The sequence below is a fragment of the Siphateles boraxobius genome, unplaced genomic scaffold (assembly GCF_051911475.1).
Source record: "Siphateles boraxobius isolate OS27281-9 unplaced genomic scaffold, OSU_SipBor_1 77, whole genome shotgun sequence".
NCBI classification, from domain to species: Eukaryota; Metazoa; Chordata; class Actinopteri; order Cypriniformes; family Leuciscidae; genus Siphateles; species Siphateles boraxobius.
Window position 1 is genome coordinate 16,804,417 of NW_027509205.1, and position 22,456 is coordinate 16,826,872.

Sequence of the window (22,456 nt, forward strand, 5' to 3'; positions counted from 1 at the left end):
ATTCCGTGTATTCGTAAGATTACATCTGTGCTCTATATCAAGTACCATGTATAAACACACAAGCAAACAGACACTTCAACATGCCACGCAAAGCACACAAGCCATCAATCACCTCGCTCGCCCAAGCGACCCACATAACAGTTTTTTTTTTAAATCTGTCAAATGAAATTATATACCACATACTCCTGTTTGAGAAGAGGAGCTATTCACGCATATAGTGTTTTGGCCCCCCGAGGAGACTGCAAAAGCCATTACAGAGAAGCATCGAGCTTCCAAGAAACACAAACAGTAGCATATGTATCCGTGGCAGAGCCATATCAGATCCACCCGGGGCTTTTATGTGCGATACTCGAGCTGCCTGCATTTCCACACTGTGGCAAAGACAACAAGTAGCAGAGAGGGTGCCGGTGGAGGCAGATGCACATCTGCACATGACATACAGAGCAGAGATTAGGCCAAGAGGGTACCTGCCCCCAAACACCACAATACGGGCGCTGGAATGGCATCTGTGCAAGCTCCTGTCATCACGAAACAATGAACTATGAGCACTTTTAGAAAATTAACTCTTAAAACACTTTTAATTTGACCTCTGACAGTGTATATTCATACATCACGGGACAATTGTCATTTCCACCGCACTTTAAATTTTACATGTCTTTTGTTTCAATAATCGGTGATGGAAATTATGGTAGTGGAAATGTCTTTTGTTTCAATAATCGGTGATGGAAATGATGGTATTGGAAATGTCTTTTGTTTCAATAATCTGTGATAGAAATGATGGTAGTGGAAATGACATTCAACATTTTTTTTTTAATATAAAATTACAGATTGGCCAGAAATGACAATAAAATTCTGTTCAGTTTTCTCAATTTCATTCAACAAGGACGCATTAAATTCATCACAAGTGAAATATATATATATATACACACAAAACAGTTAGTTCAAGTCCTTGTATCTGATTGGCCTTAATAATTATGTATTTAAGTGCTTTAAAGTAAATACTGTAAGCACTGGAATAGGTCAGATGGATTGGTGACAAATAGACAGATTGCGTTCCCTGCCGAACACTTCAAAAGTTGATCTCCACTTGTGAATGTTTCCAAAATAAATGAGGACACCAGGGTCAGGAACACACACTCCCTCAATTGCTCCATGGGAAGTGCTAGAGAGCTAGCTGAAACCGAAGCCGCGGTGCCGGATGAGAGCAGAGGAAAGGGCTGGTGAAAGAAGGGAAGGTCAGGAGGTGATAAGGGTTGGACCCATTCACGTAGACGTGGCCGCCGAGGCTCCGGTGCGCACCTCCGCCCCTTGTTAAAACCCAGAAAATCTTTGTCTTGCATCCTAGCAACCCAGTGTATATTCCGGATGTATGCGCAAAAGTTTGTACGGCCAGGTCCAGTCCCCGTTCACAGGGGGTCAGAGTTCACTGATCGCAGATAAGAGCTTGGCTCTTCCTCTCCATATCCGCCATCATCCTCAGACCGAAACCGGGACTATCAGAGAGCAGACTAGCTTATAATTCGGCCCATCTGATGTTCCCACAGCAGTAGAGATTAAGTCATTAACAAGGTTGGTCACCATTTTGTTGTTGTTCCTCATACGGCAGAGGTGATAGGCGCACTTGATGTTCTAACAATTAACAACCACATTGTTTGCAAACATCTCTCCAGACACAGGATGGAGGGAACACAGGGTACACATCTAATGAGAGTAAACAGTAATTAGGCAGCTATGCTTTACCTGATATTTGATATGTAATGATAGACAGATGAAAAGTTCCAGAAAAAGTCAAAATTAGGGGGGTGGGGGTTGGGGATGAGTTGGATCTCTCTGTTTCTGTGAGCAACCAAAGGCCTTTCCACGATTCGACACAGCAGACTTGTCTACTGTCTGCAGTTCCCAGCCGGAGACTAATCACCCCTTCACTTTCTTGTACAGAACGTCAGGAAGAGAGAACACCACAGTGCAGTCTTCCTGTTCCAACCCTGCATGATCACTACATGACTTTTACTGACTAAAGGAAAAGTTCACACAAAAATCATTTGCTCATGAACAAGGGTTATTATTGTTAACTATTAAAAACATTTTTTTGGTCATTGAAATAACCCTGAAATAAAATATAAATAGAACATTAAAAACTTAATTCTTTTAAGTTAAAGCATTAAATGTACTAACTGGAAATAAGAACTAAATCTAAACAAATGAATATGGAATAAAAAATAATTTAAACCTAAATAAGATATAAAATCTAATAAAAATTACAAAGCTCATAAAATTACTAAAATTAAATGAAAAACTAAAAATATAAAAATAAAAGTATTAATAAAACTACAATGGTATATACTGTAAATAATACTGTCATGATCCCTGTATGAGATTCTTTCACAAAGCTGCTCTTTTCCATACAACAAAAATGAATGACCAAAAATAGCAAAAAGTGACTTAAAAACACCTTAAAAAGGTAGTAAAATGACTTAAATTATATTCTGAGATTTGAGAGCTATGCCAGAAGGGAAATTTTTAGTAAATAATGACTAAGAATTCATGTCTCTTGCTCATATATGACTTTAACAAAGACTTTACACATTGAGCAATCTGGACTCCATTCATAATGCATTTCTGGAGTTTGACAGCCACTGGTCACCATAGGGGCTTTCAAACAGGATGGTAGCCACCAGGGTGGTCCCCAAGGAAACTGCATTTCCCCTAGAGCCATTTTCCTGGTTGTATTCGCACCGCCAGTAGGAACTCTAAAGTGACGTAAGCTAACGACAGCGGCGTCATTTAAGCGCGACATTAACAACATAAACAACTGTAGGATGTAGGACGCTGTGATCAGAGCTGTGTTTTTGTTGTGTGTCGTGGGTTTCGTGATAACTGAGATGGAATGTAGTCGTTAAAGTTCTGCGATTGAAAGATTAAAAAAGGAGGGAATACAGGCCCTTTCACACTGAGCATGGCGTGATAAAGCGAATCACCGACGAACAGAGTTTTTTATTAGACTGAACAGGAAAACACGGATTGCCTTCAGATATTTCATGCCTGGACGATAGATGGCGCTGAGGATTCCTCAAGTATGCATCGCTTAGGTTTTCCCATTTAGCTTTAACCTTGTCTGCTGCACAACATACGATTTAAATTAAAGTAAAGTTTGGTACTACACAGTCAGAAACCATCATCGAGTGCGTGCGTGCAATAAAGTGGATTTTAATTAAATAATGGGCATACATGCATTATTGTTTTATAATAAACAATGCTACACCTGCTTAGCATTTCTCATGAAAGCATTTCTCATTCATTGTTATAAAAATACTCCGAGCCGCATGGAAAAACATACAGAACAAATATCGCCGTAATCATATATTTATTTGGCTTCATGTTTCATCTGTAGAAACATATCTCTAAATTGTTTATGAAAGGAACCATGCAGAAATTAAAACAACGTCATCATTCGGAAGGGCAGGAATTATGATCATATGATTGACGGCTCTAGAGTAGACAAGCTCTCTGAAATCGACACACTGAATGTGCTGCGATTGATCGCACCAGGTCTGAATAGCTCCATAGGGAACTATTGTTTTGATTCAAGAGCGTCATCGTGACGTACATTCAGCTATTAGTTACAGAAACTGTGAAAAGTTCCTGTGCTGCGAAAGCCCCTCATTTGACAGAAGAAACAAAGTTATGGAAAAGTTATGACAGAAAAAATTTAATGAGAAAAACTAGAGGATGAGTAAATGATGACAGAGGAGCGAGTTATTCATTTGAGGTGACAGCAAGGTGATTCTCTCAAACCACGGTTTTATTTGCATACTGTGCCTCAGGTCCTGTCAAACTGTATCTGTTAGGAGGTTGCACTGTTGTGGAGCCGCATTTGCAATATTGGTGTATATCTAGAGCTAACTGTACCCACATTCATTCTTGTTCAGGCCAAAACCACTGGGAATTTGATCAAAATACTTTACCATTGCCAAAAATAACTTAAAAAAAACAACTAAACTAAATGGCATTTGCAATGCATGATGAAATGTGACATGTATTACAGAGCATTTAGGAGAATATAACAAAGGATGAGAAATATTATGCATGTGTGCATGCACTTCCCTACATTAATCGATTTTGCGAACACTTTTATCAGAAGTAACTTTTAAATGAGGAATAATAACACAGTTGACTTACTCTTCTTGCCAGGCCCAGGGCGATATAGCACTTCTCTCCAGAATCCACAATCTCCACTTCAAAGTAGTGACTTCGTGTTGTGAGGGGCTGCCGGGCCTGGGCCAGACCCACGTCCATGATGCTCTTCCCTTTCCCAACATATTCCAGAAGCTGTGGCAGAACATATTATAGCCTTAATCAGACTTAATTTAGCTACATTATAGCATATTAGACATTATTACAAATGTTGTAACCTCGAGATTTCCACTGTTTGCTCAAATAGAGGTAAACAGGATCTTGTTGGGTGGATTATCTGGTCAGTTTAAAGGGTTAACTTGGCATAACCCAAATTAATCTACAAAAATAGTCAGCCTGGCTGTGAGTAGTCCTGCGGTGGAGACGTTTACCCGAGGCCCAGCTTTTCAAAACAGTCCAAAATTCAGCTTTGCCAACACAGGAATAAAAGTACAGTTTAAAACATATTAAAATAGAAAACACTTATGTTAAAATCACAATATTACCGTTTTACTGTATTTTTAAAATCTAATAAATGCAGCCTTGGTGAGAGTAAGGCTGCAAAAAAATAAAATAAAAAATTATATATATATATATATAAAGAAAAACAAACCCTTGAGTGGTGTTTTGAGCTCAAGGCACTTAGAGAATAATATTTAGAAAAATAATTTACGATAAATTACAAGTATGGGCAAACTCAAACACAGGAGTGATGACACATATTCTGACTGATTTTTTCCAACAGGTGTGTTAGGAAAGGTGTAATAAGATTATTAGAGAAGACAAAAAGGTTGACATGTCTTCAATAAGTTCATGGAATACAGAGGGTGGGGCAAGGTGTTTCAATTACAGACATGTGAGAGGTATCGACAGCCCAACCTACGAAAAGAAATTCACCAATGGAAATATTTTGACATGGCAAGAGGTCAAATTTCTGTCATATATGTGACCCTGGACCACAAAACCAGTCACATGGGTCAATTGTTTGAAATTGAGATTTGTACATCATCTGAAAGGTGAATAAATTAGAAGCTTTTCATTGATGGATGGGACAATATTTGGCTGATATACAACTGTTTGAAAATCTGGAATCTGAGGGTGCAAAAAAATCGAAACATTGAGAAAATCGCCTTTAAAGTTGTTCATTTATATTCGCGATTGTGCTGCATTCACTCACTAAAATAAATGTTTTATATATTTACTGAAGGAAATTTACAAAATATCTTTATGGAACATGATCTTTACTTAATACCCTAATGATTTTTGGCATAAAAGAAAAATCGATAATTTTGACCCATACAATGTATTGTTGGCTATTGCTACAAATATACCCGTGCTACTTGTGACTGGTTTTGTGATCCATGGTCACATATGTGATATTATGAAATACAGATGGAAAACATTTCATCACTTGCATGCATGAAGGTCTTTTTTACTTTTGTAACTGGATTTTAAGATTGTGAAACTACTATTAATGCAAGGTTGAGCCATCTCCTATAGACCATCTCAACCTGGCCTAGCCTAATGCAGGCACAAACATTCAATTCAAAGGCCAAATCTTCAACACTGCCTACTAGATGACACTTTTAGGGATCATATGTCTGTTCAAATGATCAAAAGGACAAAAATGTGGCTAAACCTAATGAACTGCCAACCCAAATGGCTTCTTTGGACAACATATGCACTTCTGGAACATTCAATTTAAAGCCCAAAACTAGACTAGTTATCAAATGCATTCTTGAACAGCCAAAACTTCAACAAGTTAAAACCTAGTGAGTTGCCTACTTAAGACTGTATTATTGGACATTAAATTAACTTTTTAACTCGGGTTACAACATGAACAGCAATTTTGGGCATGATATAATTGTTTAAATGGTCAAAAAGAAGAACACTAGTGAGCTGCCAACATAGACATCATTAAACTTAAGAATACCTTAAGAACCCAGGCAACATTTTTGGCCATCATATGCACAAGTGTTCAATTTAAACTTTGACACCTCAGATTATAACCTAAACAACATTTTTTTGGCATGATATGAGTGCTCGAACTTCTACAGTTCGAATTAGAAAGTTACCATTATAGACATCATTTTTGGGCATCATGTGCACATTCAAAGGTTCAACTTAAACGTCAGCTTAATCTCATCTTCAGATTAAAACCTAGATAATATTTTTGCCCGTTATATGACTTCTGGATGATCAAAAAGGACACAAAGTTAAGCCTAATGAGCTGACAACCTAGACAGCACTTTTGGGAATCACATGCCTATGATGCCTAAAAATGCTACTGCCTTTCTCTCATGTTCTGTTTCTGGCCACACAGCTTCTAAACTCACAACACAGCATCATGATTACTTTCAGATTACAACTGGTTGTCATTAATTACTTAAAAATTTCCATTTGCAATGACAGAATCAGCACTTTGTTGGTGCAATGGAAAGATTCCTTTGATGCCATCTACAACAATCTTTGCTATTTTTGTTTACACCGGTAAATGACTGCAGGTCAGAAGGAGCAGCAACATGCTGGTTATGACCACACGTTTTATAAAACACAGAAAAGTGCGTGCAATAGGCAAACGCAGCCACTAAACTGGCAGGAACAGATTGCTGTGAGTTGTCCAAGAATATCCCAAACTGAAATCAAAAACACTGATGAACTACAGAAAGTAAGACGCACAATCAGGCAACACTTTGATCAAAGCAGGCTTGATCATTACAACTAAACTGATCAGTGTTCAATATGGAAGAATGTGTGTTTCTCAAACAGAAGTTATTCTCTTCTCATCTCCTGATGCTCACTGGAGAATGCACCCACCGAAGGGCTGAAATCCATTAATCAGTATTAATCATGTGTTGCTTTTTATAGACGCAAAGTGGTGCTTTTTTTTCTGCCAACACCCGACTCTTCTTTTCAACATCAACATCTTCAAGTTTTCGTGCCAGGACAGTTGCCAGCTCAGTTGAAGATGGAGGCAAAATTGCACCTAGTCACACATTCCTGCCTCCTTGATGCTGAGTAATGGGGAGGTTGTCTACCTTTATACCACTCCTAACGGCTCTCGACAGCTCCCAGCATGCTTGAATGACAGCGCTGACAGATCTGATATGCTCTCGAACGTCACCATCCCCAGATCTGCGTTGAGGCGGCAGCTTGTTTTGTTGACCCGCTGCCCCGGCAACAGGTGCAACATTGCGAGCAAGCCCCACAACTTCCTGTCAGAGTACGGAGAATGTGGAAAAGGTGGAGGACAGAAAGAGGGAGACGCCTACAATTGGAGCCACTGAGATGTTTGTCTCGTTCATCACTTGTCTTCAGCCTTTAAAATAAGATCAATATTTTGACAGCATCAGATGATGTCGTTACAAGTTGTCTGTCGGCTAGCAGTTACTAACAGTCAGTCTAAACACAATTTATCCTTACTTCTTCATAGTGTTAAGCTGAACTTGGCATTCAGCTGCTGGTCTAATTGACACAACAATATATTAAAAGCCTAAACATGCAGACTCCATTTTGTGGAGTGCTGGGAATTCCTGTCACTTTCCAAAGACGGTCCTAAAAAGCAAAACAAAATGATTTCATATGATCTATGATAGAAAAGTATTTGGTATGTTTACATAATGCTATCTCAGTACAATTCTTAAATGTTTTTAGGACAAGATGTGGCAGGATTCATTTATTTTTAGATAAAGGACACATCAATGTCTACATTCACATCATCATCATCATGTTCACTGGTACTCAGCAGGTCAAATAATAAATGAGCAGTAGAACAGCCACTGTTTCTACATACAAAAAGTTACAGTTAGTTCAGATATGACACAAATTTTCAAGTTAAAAGAAGTTCAGCATGTCACGTCCACGCTGCAGTGTCTAGCTGCGAGAAAGCAAAAACATGTCAGTCAGCACTGTTTTTAATTATTTTTCTATATAAATATGCACTTGACGGATGTTTTTGACCATTACTGTGTGCCTCGCTAGCACGTTTTTAAGATGCAAAGACAAGTTTAGAGATTAAGATAAATTTGCCGCTGCTGGCTGTGTAAACCAGCATGACTTTCCGAAGGAGACTCATAAGATTTCAGGATTCCCCCCATTCAAGTAGATAGGACTTGGTCTTGGATAGTGTTGCAATTATGGCCACAGAGTGAATCGACTTTCCTTAAAAGGGACTGCCAGCAGCCAAGCTATAATGTAATGAAAAGCACCTGTTGATGGATATTTAATATTAATGACTTAAGGTGCAGTAAAACTACCTGGGCTAGATAAACAGCTACATACAGATTTATAAACCCTTCACCATTTGACTGGATAATTTTAAATGTTGACAGCATACTAATTTCCTATGCAAAGATATTAGCCAATCATAACAGTGGGTGTTTTAGCAGCACCGAAGCCACACGTTTAAATTGATAGAGACAGAGTGAAAAATGTATTCACTGCCAGCATTAAAAGAAATGTTAGTTATATAATTAGATTACTTTTTCATGAAACGAGTAATGCATTACAACAAAATATCTTAGTTACTTTTTTTAAATAAGGACAAGTTATTTTGTTTTCTTATTTATTGAACAACAGCTCTCCTGTCCCAATGTTGAGAGAAATCGGGAGTAAGTGCAGAGGCATTGTGAGCGCTGAAGTAAACATGATTCGTTTTAGACTAAATGTTAGCATGCTTTAACTCATCTCACTTCACAAAAACAGATTCGGTATTCCTCAAAATTATTATTATAATTTTTTTTTGATTATAAAAAAGAGCTCAGAATATTATGTAATCAAAACTGAGCCCCATGCATTTCTTCAAAGGAAAACTAGTGTTTAGCTGGAAATCTCAACGGTGGCCTGGTCTGTGTTGTCTTTCATCACCTTTTAATAGATCCAGCTATCACTACCAGTTATTGCAGGAGGGAAGATGTTGCACAACCATAATCATTCACTCCTGCCAAAGTACTGCTGCAACTGATGCTGTTGGACATGGCGTGATTAAAGACTTTACATAATTAGATGGCTCTGCAAATCCCCACACAAAAAAAAACCCTGAAAAACAATATCAACCACAAAATTCTTTTAGTTTCCTTTTGATTAGTTCATGCTGAAATGACGGAGGAGTTAAAAATAAACTGCTACCAGGGCTGCAGACTAACATTTGAGAGCAGTAGCACCGGTGCCACTAAGTTCTACAGATGGTGGTGCCAACACCTGTTCGGTAGCGCTTGGTGGATTTTTAATCATAAAGATGATGTAAATAATAAAATAACTATTGTTTCACATTAATAAGTGCAGCTAATACTAATATTACATGTTTTTTATTGGAAATTTGATAGTAAAGCACTGAGCTTCAATTGAGATGCAGATGAAATTAAGTTTTATTAACTGTAACGTGCAAAAACAAATTATTAAATTTTTTTTAAATATTTTTTCATAAAAATTGTATTATTATACTCTTATTAAATGTACTATTGTTCTTCTAATCTATAGTATCACACTTTTTTTTTTTTACATAGAAAGCAAGTAAAGCTTGTATGTAAATTTCTATGTATAGAAAATAAGTGCTACTCTATCAGTATAACCAGTAGATGGTGGTGGCAATTTCATGTCTTTTTGTTTTTAAATAAAATTAATTGTTTCCCACTAAGGGGCAGATTTACTAAACAGGGCAATTTAACGTGAGAGCACAATTGCAAAACAGCACCGATGGGAGTGGAAAGTTCTGTGCGTGATCTACTGACGATGCGCAAATTAAAGAACACAGACGCAGTCATATCATTTCCATAATGACGCAATCTACCAGGTAGTGTCTGGTTTAAGACGTGCTTTTTTGGACGGTAAATAATGGCGCAAACAACAGGAGATTGATGAGTGCAAACTTTAGTAAATCCCCTCGCGGATTCATTTAAATACTCTCCTCCCATAAATTTTGTGCCTGAAAGGGAAACTCCTACAAATGCATATGCAATAAGGTCAGCCGCAAAAATTACTGTGTCCACGCCTTTTCAGCGCTAATATTTCACTGCGTGTCTTTAGTAAATCCTGACAGTAGTTTTTTAACACCAAAAGAGGGTTTGTGCTGGCGCAAGATGTAAGTAAATCTGGCCCTAAGTGTTAGTTTTCCTACATCTTTAAACTTTTAGTTTTACAAATCATCACATTATAAATAAAGATAAAAGTGGATGTTATTTAGAGCTTTGAAGTGGTGGAAAAAGTGTGAAGCATTTGAAAGCCCTTGAAAAGTGCTTGAATTTCACTCTTAAAAGGTTGTACAAACCCTGATATGAATAATGTAAAAAAAAAAAAAATTCTACTATTTCTGTCACAATACCATGGTTACAGTCAGAAATGTTACATTAAATCCATGGTGAACGTTGGTGATTTGTCGATTGAAAAGCCTTCTATAAATTGTTTGTTCAAGCGACAATGTTTCTCCTGGTTTCCACGTCAGCCCTTTTTGATCTAATATCTATGGTCTATCACCCCATAGTGTTATAGATCATGATTCCCACTAGATCTCGCAGCATGTTATTAATTCTGCAGAAAATGTAAAAGCTTTCTCACAGGATCTTACAGCACAGTTTAGTAACAGTGTTGTGTGATCGAGATCGGTACGCAAGTAAAAAATGACTAAATGTAAAACCTGTTCTGAGCTAGTGCTGCATTATTATTGCTCCAAAATGATAAACGGTCCGTTTGCCTTTTGATGTTTCTCAAGAAGAAATGGCAGGTCTTATCAGTTGGACAATGTGGTGGATGGCACCAGTGCGACCTCGAACAAAATTAGTCGCACAGGAAGGAAAAAAACGGTAACAAAATGCATTTGGTTGCAGTCTGGAGCCCTGTCTGCTACATATTTGACTTTTCTGTCAAAACCCGAAACGGCAATGGCTCACTGAAGAAAAAAAATGCAAAAATGTAAAAATGTTTTTCATAGTCACTTTTAACCAGATGGTGAGAAATATTCAAAAAAAAAAAAAAAAAAAAAGAGACCCCAAAACTAAACAGGGGTCATCGATGATTAAACTTTTCTTAATGACATTTTAGTTGGTAACCCTTTCTTTTAAGATTATATTAGTTGACATGAAATAACATCAATTTCAAAAGTTGCTAATACATTTTGAAAATCAAACGTTGCATCTGTTAACATTAGTTAATGTACTGTGACCTAACAAATTGATAATGAACAACTATTTTAATCAACTAACATTTCAAAGATTAATTGCATGCTGTAAAAAAATATATTTGTCATGGTTAGTTCATGTTGGCTGTAAAAATCAGACCTTGTTGTAAAGTTAACAGAAGTTAGAATCAAAACCACCCATAAAGCCAGTAATTACAAATATTTACTTTCCCAAAGATCTGCTGCAATGAGGATCACTGTTGGATTTCTGACAAGGTCTGGAATTTATTTTTGCAATTTTCATGCGATTTCACAACAGAATGGTGCTGAGAACTTAGGGTTAACCTGGGGTTAAACGCCTTGCTCAAAAACACAATGGTGATGGATCTTATGGGTATTGAACCAGAAGCCTCTGGTTACTTACTACCCCTGAATGCTTTCTGAATTTGGTCCATAACTGCCAACAGCTGCAGGCTAACAGTTATATTTCCACCTGCTAAGTTTCAAGAACAACCAGAACCAATCAAGGGACTCTAAAAAAATCTTAGTTTGAACTTTAAGCTGCAGACTTGACCTTCACACAAAACAGCACCAGGGATGACGCAGCAGCTTGACACATCACTCCATAGACTTCAAATCACATGACACAAATCATGCAAAACGTGTGCAAGTGACGTCTGTATTACCAGGTCAGTTCACTACTTACATATGCAGGCAGCTCTTATCTACTCACAAATCTCCAAAACGGCTATGCTTCAATAACATGAAATCAAATGACCAATAAAATAACAATGGTCCCATAAATTGTGATTATTTGGCTCAAATCATGCTAAAACTATTTTTGATGCCATATTAGGCAGTTAGCCCTTTTCCTTTTGCCTTACATGTCATTTGACAGTCATATCTTTTTTTTATATCAAAAAGGATGGAAACCAAACAGATATTACATGTTAAAGAAGGTTAACAGCCTCTCCCTGCTACAGATAAGTCAGTATTTCCTTTTTTCTCACACTTTCAAGTTCCGTTTAAGGGTTGAAGTGATGATCCAGTGTTCTCACACATTGAGTTCAATTGAAACCGTCCTGTTGTGGGAAACAGATGAACTCAGGCTAACCAAAAAGACTGTTCATTGATATGGACACTAAAGGTTTATCAGATGAACTCAAAACCGAATGGAAATACAGAAAACTGTAACCAACTTCCCTGTAGGGATATTGTGTAAAAAAAAAGAAAAGAACAGATTCCCCTGGTAGATTATTCAAGATGAAACTATGAAACACGTCTGACAGTGGTTAGTGTTACAGTAATACAATTAAAGTGGCCATAGAGATAATGAATAATGTATTCCCATCCAGACTTAATTGAATGAGTGTGTCTCCAAAAGCCTAACCAGAATTATCCAGGCCACAGTCACATCTAACGCGCCAGAAGGCTTGAGGACTCTCATTCATTCTTGTGTACAACATTAAGATTAAATCATTTCTCTGACTGGGACGGGGGAATGTACAGTAATGGGCTGAACCCTTTGAGTCACCCCTTCAGTTTCAGACACTCAGCAACACTGCCAGGCCTGATGAAACCACAATAACTCTGAGCTGAAGCGTTTTTTAAAAAAAGACAAAGGGCCAAAGAGGCTATAACCATAAATCTTTGCTCTGAAGCCAGATTCTCAGACTTTATCACTCCCAACCAGCTCATAAGCGTGCGTGTGAGTCAGTGGATGTGTATGCATGAGTATAAAACAGTATGTAAGGCCCTGGAAGTGAGTATGTGTAAGCTAGCATTGGTGTGGATGTGTATGCCGGGTAAAGCGAGCAGTTGTCCAGGTTGCTGTCTAGCGGCCACAGAGCCGTAGGGAGATCAGTCGGTGGGCAGAGGCTCTGCTGTAGTAACAGCTAAACTGATCTCTGCCCTGCGTTCGCATAAAACCGCACGTACACAGCGGCGCCAGCCAACCGCCTCCTCATAACACAAACACACATACAAAGGCAGGGGTGACCTATGTGTGACAATTCATTGCTCAATTTTGCTCAATGCGAGATTGCATGCTGTAGATGTTGGCTACACATATCAGGGCTAATCTAAAGATTTATGGGTCTGAGTAAATAATACTAATCCACCATTTTCATATCATTTGATTGCAATTATCTCTTTCTGATGATTGTTTTCATGCATTAATTGTAACCAGAAACGGCGGCAGACATGGTACTGTTTAAAGTTGCCAGATCCAGTAAAACTAATGCTAAATTTAACCCAGAATTTCCAGAATAACCCAGATAGACCACTTAAATGAGATGGGAATAGGCTAATTAGTGGCTTTACACTGGCTAACTGGAAAGAGAAGTGAAGGAGTCAGCAATTCTTCAGTTTCCCACAGTTCATCTTTGAAAGGGATCTTCCACTGAAAACAATAATCTCATCTGGACAGCACTGATCTGTGTGATATCCCAGATCGTGCAAAGAAAAAATAATAATGTTTTTGAAAGAAGTCTCTTATGCTCACAAAAGGGACTTTCGCACCAGAGGAACCTTCTCAAAGTTCCTAGAACTAATCGCGGAAATATCTGCTTTTTGGCGTGTTCTGTGCAGGAACTGGGAACGATTTTAGTTCTAGGAACATCTTCTATATATTGTCGCTTCATAAACCTTGTATATATCCAAAAATGCTAATTTTCAGGAAATGGAAAAAATGCTTTAAAAATGTTTTAACCCTGTGTTGCCAGAGTTGATGTTGTGGCTTTATATATGGTCAGACATTTGCATGAGTCATCATATTACTAACATTTTACCAAAAGTTAAGTTACAAGGTTTTTGACCAGTTCGTCATTAGAACGGCTGCATCTGAGACAGTAAGTGCATTGCATTACATTTTCATCAACTACAGGTTATAAAGTTTATTGTAGCTATGTGGGCGCTCAGAAGAAGGGAAGGCCATGATGAGCTGTTGTAAGAGACATCTCACACAACCTATTATAACAGTGAATCACACATCAAAATATTTCCATGTTATCACATGCAAGAAGACGGATGACAAACCATAGACAGTAAAAAAAAAAAAAAAAAAAAAAGTCAGGGAGTGTGTGAACGCTATTGATGGCGGTTAGCAGCGTGTCAGAATGTGATATTTGCTTATCTAAACAGGGGTGGGCCTGTGATTGTAATGAATGTTAACATGAACAGTAGAAGAACAGAGCAAATTAGTGCAACTGTAATCAGATCTGCCGGCACTTACGCAAGAGCACTTAAAGGGATGATTCCCCTATAAATGAAAACTCTGTCATCATTTACTCACCCTTGTGTTATTCCAAACCAGTATGACTTTCTTTTTTTAAGGTGATGTCCTAAAATGCTAATTTCCAGTTTTGCATGTCGATTCTTACCATGTCCGATCACCAATAGGACCAATAGGGTTTGGTGCCATTGACGTCAATCCCAGGATGACTCACCAAGTATAAATGAGCAAATGTGCTAATGTCTCATTTTGTATTCCAAAGAGATTAAATGATGACAGAGCTTCCATCATTGGGTGAATTTCTCCTTTACCTTTCCCCAGGTCGTTTAAGGTTTGTCCTTGTAATAAATTCACTGCATAGTTCTATGGTGACATCACGTAAAAGTTCCGTAAAAATCAGCTGGCGTTGTTTGATAAATAAACAAAGATGGTTTAACAAAGATACTGATGTTGAGATCTATACTGATATACTTGTTTTTCCAAAGGCTTACTGAAAGACAGACATTTCTAATTAATTTTACCACAGAATGAGAATGTGTTCCTACTAGAAACTATCACTGAAAGACAAGAACTGTATATATATGGAGGGAATGACTGGAGGACTTCTGAAAAACGCAGACAGTATGTTGGATCCATCAGAGACAGACCACAAAATGACTCTGACTCTTGTGACAGATTGCTAAAGAACTCTAAGTTTTGGTTTACATTAGATCGTGCCTTAAAACTAGGAGATGAGTATCATCAAAAGCTGCCTGACGAACCTCAGCTATTAAACCTACATTTTACTATTAGCATACCGCTGATGGCGAGGAGTGCTTTGCACAAAATCAATCTTGTAGGGAGATCGTCAATCTCAAAGAAACTTACTTGATGCTGACTAATGTGGAAACTAAACCATGTGGCATTAGGACTTGGTTCCATCTTGTCGAAACATGCCCTTATCAGTAGAATCTATAAGTCTTGGGACACCTTCTCGCCAAGCCAACAGGACTCACAGAGAAGGCACACATACCTTCAACCACATTTTAAACAGGCAAAAAGATTCATTGGCACCCCGTAAGTCCTCTTATTGAGTTTTTACAAGCTGGTCTAGTGCCAGTTCTGGTCTGCGCTGCCCGGTTCGTGCCATCAGCCCAGTAAAGCATAACGACAGTGCGGCACTTCATGCTGTATGCTTTCATGACCCCATATAGCATTAATAGGCCTCAGAAGGTCCAAGGCATCAGATGGGAAGGTGAGCCTGATGGGCGCACAATCCTTTCCTAGAAGAACATCTGTACCCTGCACTTTTTGGTCTCTTGGATCCGGAGTCTCACTCTATTGAGAGGTCTTTGCTCCATAACCAACCCAAACACAAGACTGCTTGTTCCTTTCAACTTTATCTAAACACTACTCTGAGGAATTATGGGTGAAAAAGCATTGCCTCCAGCAAGCAATTCCCTCCACTCAGTCACAACGGCACACACGCTTGAGTTCGGCAGACTCTTCTATCACTGTGTTCCTCCAGGTGTTTTTTCTAAGAATGATAATGTCAACTTAGAGAATGGCTGACAGGAAGTAAAGTAATGTGTGGTTTTTGGATTCACATCATTCATGTCAGAATTTATTGGGGCAAACCTGTGATGATTCAAAATACTTCAAGCAAGGATTACATCAAAGTAACACTAAAAGGCTTGAGTGCTGAGAACAGAGACCTTATTTATCGCAATAACACTATCGTTCAAAAGTCTGGGGTCAGTAAGATTTTTTTTTTTTAAAGAAATGTATACTTTTGTTTAACAAAGATACATTCAAATTAATCAAAAGTGAGAGTGAAGACATTTATAATGTTTTAAAAGATTTCCATTTTCATGGTTTCAACAAAAATATTAAGCAGCTCTGTCAAAAGCTTATGACTGTTTTCAAAATTGATAAGACATTTTCTAAAGGATCACGTGACACTGAAGAGTGGAGTAATAACAGCTGAAAAATATATTTTTTTAAATAAATTGAAATACATTAAAATAAAACAGTTATTTGTAACAACATTTCACTACATTTATCAAAAGCATATGAGACTTAATATTAAGGCCCGGTTTTCACAGACAGGGATAAAGCCGGGATTAGGCCTTAGTTTGAATAGGGCATTTAAGTAGCTTTAATAAACATGCCTTAGAAAAAAACATTACTGGTGTCCATCTTAAAACAAAACAGCTCAAACTTACATTTTAGTCTGGGACTATGTTTAAGCCTTGTCTGTGAAATCGTGGGTAAAAAATGACTGACCCCAAACTTTTAAGGAAAATCTGAACAAAAATAGCAGGACTTGATTTTACAAGTCAAAGCAAATGTGGGTGGTAATCAGAATTCTATGGCAATGGCTATCATCCTCTCTTACCAGGAAAACAGGTCATGATTCTCTGGTTGACTTCACTGCCATGTAAATATGTGGTGGAGTGCAATGCCATGTAATTGGCGCTAAGAAATAAGCTATTTTGGGACATTTTATTAGGAACTGTGGATATAGTGCAGTAACATGGTATTGCAAATGTGGCTGGTAGTTCCCTGTGCAAAACATGCCACCAAAAAGTCTCTAGATGTGGCTCATGTTCCTCTTTCAGTGCAAATCAATGAACCAGTTTCATCATACACCAGGCAGAAACTGTACATTCAACTGCTTAGAAACTAATCGCAAAACGTCATCATTCATATCCATGCAAATATCGGAGGATTAGTTCCACAACAAACAGGGCTCAACGCAAAGGAATTTTTTTCTACTGACCAGGCCCCACCACAAAAATAAATACATAAAATAAAATAGGCCTAGTTGTTAATTGTTTTAGTTGTTTTTGATCCATGTAACCTTAATAAATAAGGTTATGACACTAAAAACTACTAGCCAAACACAACTAGACAAAATTTTAAATATTGTTACATGTGGTCAATAATAAAATAAGAACAAATAATCAAATTACGAGCAATAGCACGAATAAATACAACAGAAAAAACATATACAAATTAAATAAACAGTTCTTTACAGGTTTTTCATGTAGGTCTAAACTAGATTTTCAGGTACAGAAATGGTAAACAAAGGTAAAATATCATTGCAGTCTTCTTCACTGTATAAATATAGATTAACCCTAATTACAGTTATTCAGTCAAGAGCAGTGAGCGTTTTTTTTCTGTCTTTTGTTTGATTAACGTATAAAAGCAGACAGCATCAGGAATATAGGCTGCTGTCAATTTAAGAGCTGCACGGACCCAATATACCGTCACACATGCATCTTATCTTACATGTTAACGTTGAATGTTGAAAGAATATTCTGTGAGGTGCGTCACACAGTGTTCTGGGCGCACACTTTGGATGCGTGATGCTGCGCACACAAAACTTATCATACGGCGCGCGAATACGAAACAGAGAGCCAGGTACTTTCGCATCTACATGCACATGAATATTTAAATTGGCAAGTTAAACTGGCCTGATCGGGCAAGTGACTGTTCCGTCAACTGGCTCGAGCGTCTTTCACGTTGACCCCAGGCCATCGGGCAGTCCTTATTGTCGAGTCCTGCACCAAGGTTCAATACTTGAGATTTGAGGCCTGTTACAAACCCTAACCCTCAATATGGCAACAGCAATAACTTAGGAAGCACCACTAATACCTAACATATATGACTTCCCATTAACCCAGTGTAAAATATGGTTTACTTTAGAGTCTTTCACCATGCTTGCACTCAACCCGTCACACTTTCCAAGGGCCTGTAGATTAAAAAATGATTCTGAAACTAATTGGCTTCACATTTGGTCTGGTTTTCTATAGCCCCCCCACACTCACCGTGCCGCTGACTCTGACATCATACAGGCGTGCCCATTCATCCTCATGGCTGTCCACCATCATGACGCTGTCCTCCTCCTCTGAACCCCATTCCGCCTGCAGGTCCAACCGTACCTCTTCGCCGAGGGAGTGCATGCCAATGGCAGGGAAAAGCCCATCTGGAGCCACCGGCACCACCACTGACCCCACCTTCCATTCACACATACACATAAAGAGAGCTCTGTTAAAGCATTCCATAAAGTCAACCACTATTTTACAGCACATTATAACTGAGAATAAAGACTGCTCATTGAAATTATGTCTGTATCACTCCTGGTCCTTCTATCTGGCCTGCAGGAAAACCAGTCATCAGAAAACAACCCTCAATTAGAAGACTAGACTACTGTGTGTTCAAAGACTTTAGCTCTACAGATTCTTGTAACCACTATAATGGAGTAATAAACAAAACCATTACACACAATGGTCCATAGAATTCATAGTTTGATGTAGATGTTATGTAATTAGTGAAAGAATTCATAACTATATGGTGTCTGATTATATTTACATAGTGCTGTTAATGTTTACACTAGTAATTAATTAACTGTGTTTAACACTGTAAATGCATTTACTTAACTTTCTTGACAGTTTATGATATATAGCCTATACATATATCACACACATACATACATGGTGATATGTCAGTATGAATTTTAATGTATTTATTTGATCAAAAATACAGTAAAGAATAACTGTTTTCTAAAATATTACGAGATCTAATTTATTCCTGTGATCAAAGCTGAATTTGCAGCATCATTGTTCCAGTCTTCAGTGTCACATGATCCTTCAGAAATCATTTTAATATGCTGATTTGCTGCTTTTTGAAAAACACTTCTTATTGTTATCAGCTGAAAACAGTTGTGCTGCTAATTTTTTTTTTGCGGAAACATGATACATTTTCCAGGATTCTTTGATGAACAGAAAGTGTAATAATTTCTTGCACAAAAAAAAAATTATTGAACCAAACTTTTGAACAGTAATGTGCATCAGAGTGACTGTGTAGTGTTCTAACTTCAATACCTTAAAAAATATCGATATTAAATTACATTTTTGATACCATGGGGGAAAACTACCCTATATACTGCCATATAAATATTTTAAATATCATCTAATTTGTCCAACCATTGAAAGTCTAGGAAATCAATATTAAGCTTCAAATGAATATCAATAACGTGGTAAAAATAAGAACAAATACCCCCATCACCCCCCCCCCCCCTTTTTTTTTTTGTTTGGGCCACTGACCCTCAAAAAGTATATTTAGTTTCTGTAGCAGGACATTGCAAAAAGTAATTAAATGTAAAATAACATTGGATAGCCTTCTTTGTAAAAATTAAATACAATCCTTTCTTTTTCTTTTGTTGTTTGATTAACATTAATGACACAAACTGAAGCAGTATTATTAGGCTGCTGTCACTTTAAGACTGTACTGTTATACATGTTTTCTTTGTTTGCATTTGTTTACATTCACTTAAGATAACTGGTTGTGTTTACATAAATATTCACAAAGATTGGCACATAATTTTGTGTGTATTTGACCGTTTAAGTGCAATAAGCCGGGGAAAAGTATTTAATATGGTACACATTTTGATAATGAAAAAAATTATGCGCAACAGAGAATTAACTCTATAGAAAAAAGAGGAGAGCGAGAATGCACAGCTGGTATCGGTGTATCGATACTGCTGGAAATGAGTATTGGAACCAGATATTTAAGGATCGATATGTGTCGAAAAATCTATATTTTTGACAACATTACTGTTCAGTGACTTCAGTACCAAGGCATGGAGACTCACCTCTTTTCCATTCTTTGTGAAGAACACAGTGATGAGTCCGGCATCCAAAGTGTCTGCATAGATTCCGCAACCGATTCGGTCACCCCGGTTACATTTAGGACCGAATTGCTGACCGACAGGGTTGCCGTTGTACAGCCTGTGAAAGGGAGAGATATAGTCATTTATGACTCGTAACTGCAAAGGTTCATGGAAAGAGGAAGTGATATTTAAAGGTGCTCTAAGTGATGTTGGGTGACGTCACTTCTTGTTGCCGTTTAAAGTATTGTCAAACAAACGGAGGCTAGATAGACCCTCCCTCCTCCTCATCTGCAAACTAACCCCCCAAACCCCATCCCAAATCCTTCTAGTTTGTTATTGGCTGGATTATGTTTTATGTGTTATTATGATTCGTGGTGCGGGTTAGCCAGTTTGTTTTTTTTTCCGTTTGTGGAGCCTGAGGTGTCCTCAGAGACCGCGTTTTTTTTACAGTGTGTTCAGGGGACAGGCAGCTAGCGGATAGTGAGGAGATGTTTGCTGTATGTGACAAAAAATGTTTTAGCCTAAAAAACACGTGACATCCCTTAGAGCACCTTTAATAAAAAATTCCACAAGGTAACCAACAAAACAAAGTTTACGCAGTTGGTTAAAGACAAATGTATTAATAATAAATATTGAAATATATTAAAATATAATATATCAAAATAAATATTTAAACCCAAGGGTTTAGACAATAAACAGCAAAAGTAGGTAGAAGTAGTAAATAAAATAAATTAGTACCAACTCTTAATGTGAACTTACTTTCCATCATCAGCATGGTAAGCAATTGAGTGCGGAAGCCAGCCAGGCTGATGGTCAAGTTTGTAATATTGAGGAACCAGCCCGACAGCAATTGTCCCTCTCACTCCAGTATCCATAATGGTCACCTTGAAATATCATAAAAACAATTAAAAACACATGAGCTTCAGTATATGTGCCGTACAGCTGAGCAATTCTGTTTTTTATGAGTTTATTTTTAAATGACTAAAGGGCAAAAGATGTCTTTCAGGGACTTCTAAGCAAATGCCAACGGTTACGTGCGTCACAAGCAGCACTGATTCCAAAATAACAGACGGTATAGGAATCAAGAGTTAACAAGGAGCGTTCGGCTGAGTCACAGGATGGAAATGTCAGGTAACCTGTTATTAAGAATTTTAACGTCTCGGCTACTACTTATGTCTCCCTTGTATGCAAAGCATCTCCGAACAACTTCCACACCCTCTCCTCGGCAACCTCCTCAAAGCCAGTAAATTTCCAACATACAGCTATGAAATGTAGAAATAACTGCCAAAGCCCATTTGATAATTTTCTCGTGCTCATTCATCAAGTTCAGACAGACCATGCGATTAGTTTTATTGGAAATTCAACATGGAATAGGATTTGTTGATTTTGCAGGACTACCATGCAAAAAAGATGGATTATTCCAGCCACACATGACTCAACTGTTGTAGCCGTACCCTTGGAAGGGGCAAGCATAGACAAATTAATCCAGTTATTGCACCACAAACTAAACTTAACTCTGCACACTCATCTAAAACCACAAACGGACTTAGAAAGCGACCGCACCACTTCCAAGAGGTTTAAGTCTAAGTTTCCTCATCTTCCTTGTCGTTTCTTTCGCGGATTTGCTTTCCAAGCTTTATAATGCTAGCGTAAATCCTGATAAGCCTATATACGAATGCTTGCTGCTGGTTCCAAGCCTTTTCTGCTGTAAATTCAATGCTGCACAATGATTAATTTAAGGGCACACAATTATATTACCGCAACTTCAACAAAGAACCGTGCCATGAACCTTGTGGCTACAAAATTCCACGTCGAAGCTCCAGGCAAAATAATCAATTACACTAATAGAGATATTTCCACTTGACTAAGGACAAAATTGATTTGCACATGCACATGTGAGCACACTGAGAAAACAAAGCAGGGGTTAATCACTGTATGGCACTTCAATGTTGAAATAGGCGTTGAAGGTGCATCAACACAGTCCAATTGTGATGGAGCGTTGGCCTCTCTGCCCACAGGGGCTAAAATGAAACCCCTGTGAAAGCGAAAAAAGGAAACATGAGCAAGACGCTGACGCATATCCCGACTGGCAGATGACCTTTATGGAGATGAAAAAAAAAGTTCCCAGACTTTGCAAATCTGAATGATTCTAAGTCACTATCAGTTGATGTTGAGTGTATGTTGAGTTCTTTATTAATTACTCATAGCTCACTGCTGCAGATGTCACATTCATTTCCACTGGCTGCAGATATTCCCAGGGTGCACACTCACGCATGGAGTGACG

The 22,456-nt window shown here is 38.0% G+C and overlaps 1 protein-coding gene across 2 annotated transcripts in view; it reads right to left on the bottom strand.

Annotated features, from left to right (window-relative positions):
• Nucleotides 1-22,456, bottom strand: part of spryd3 (SPRY domain containing 3) — a 57,527-nt gene that overhangs the window by 16,310 nt on the left and 18,761 nt on the right. For both annotated transcript variants that reach the window (XM_077218724.1, XM_077218723.1), the window contains exons 4-7: nucleotides 20,932-21,056; nucleotides 20,155-20,290; nucleotides 18,329-18,517; nucleotides 4,180-4,329 (exon numbers count right to left, since the gene is read on the bottom strand). In XM_077218724.1, coding sequence (XP_077074839.1) covers nucleotides 4,180-4,329; nucleotides 18,329-18,517; nucleotides 20,155-20,290; nucleotides 20,932-21,056 — 600 coding nt within the window. The remainder of the gene's footprint in view (nucleotides 1-4,179; nucleotides 4,330-18,328; nucleotides 18,518-20,154; nucleotides 20,291-20,931; nucleotides 21,057-22,456) is intronic.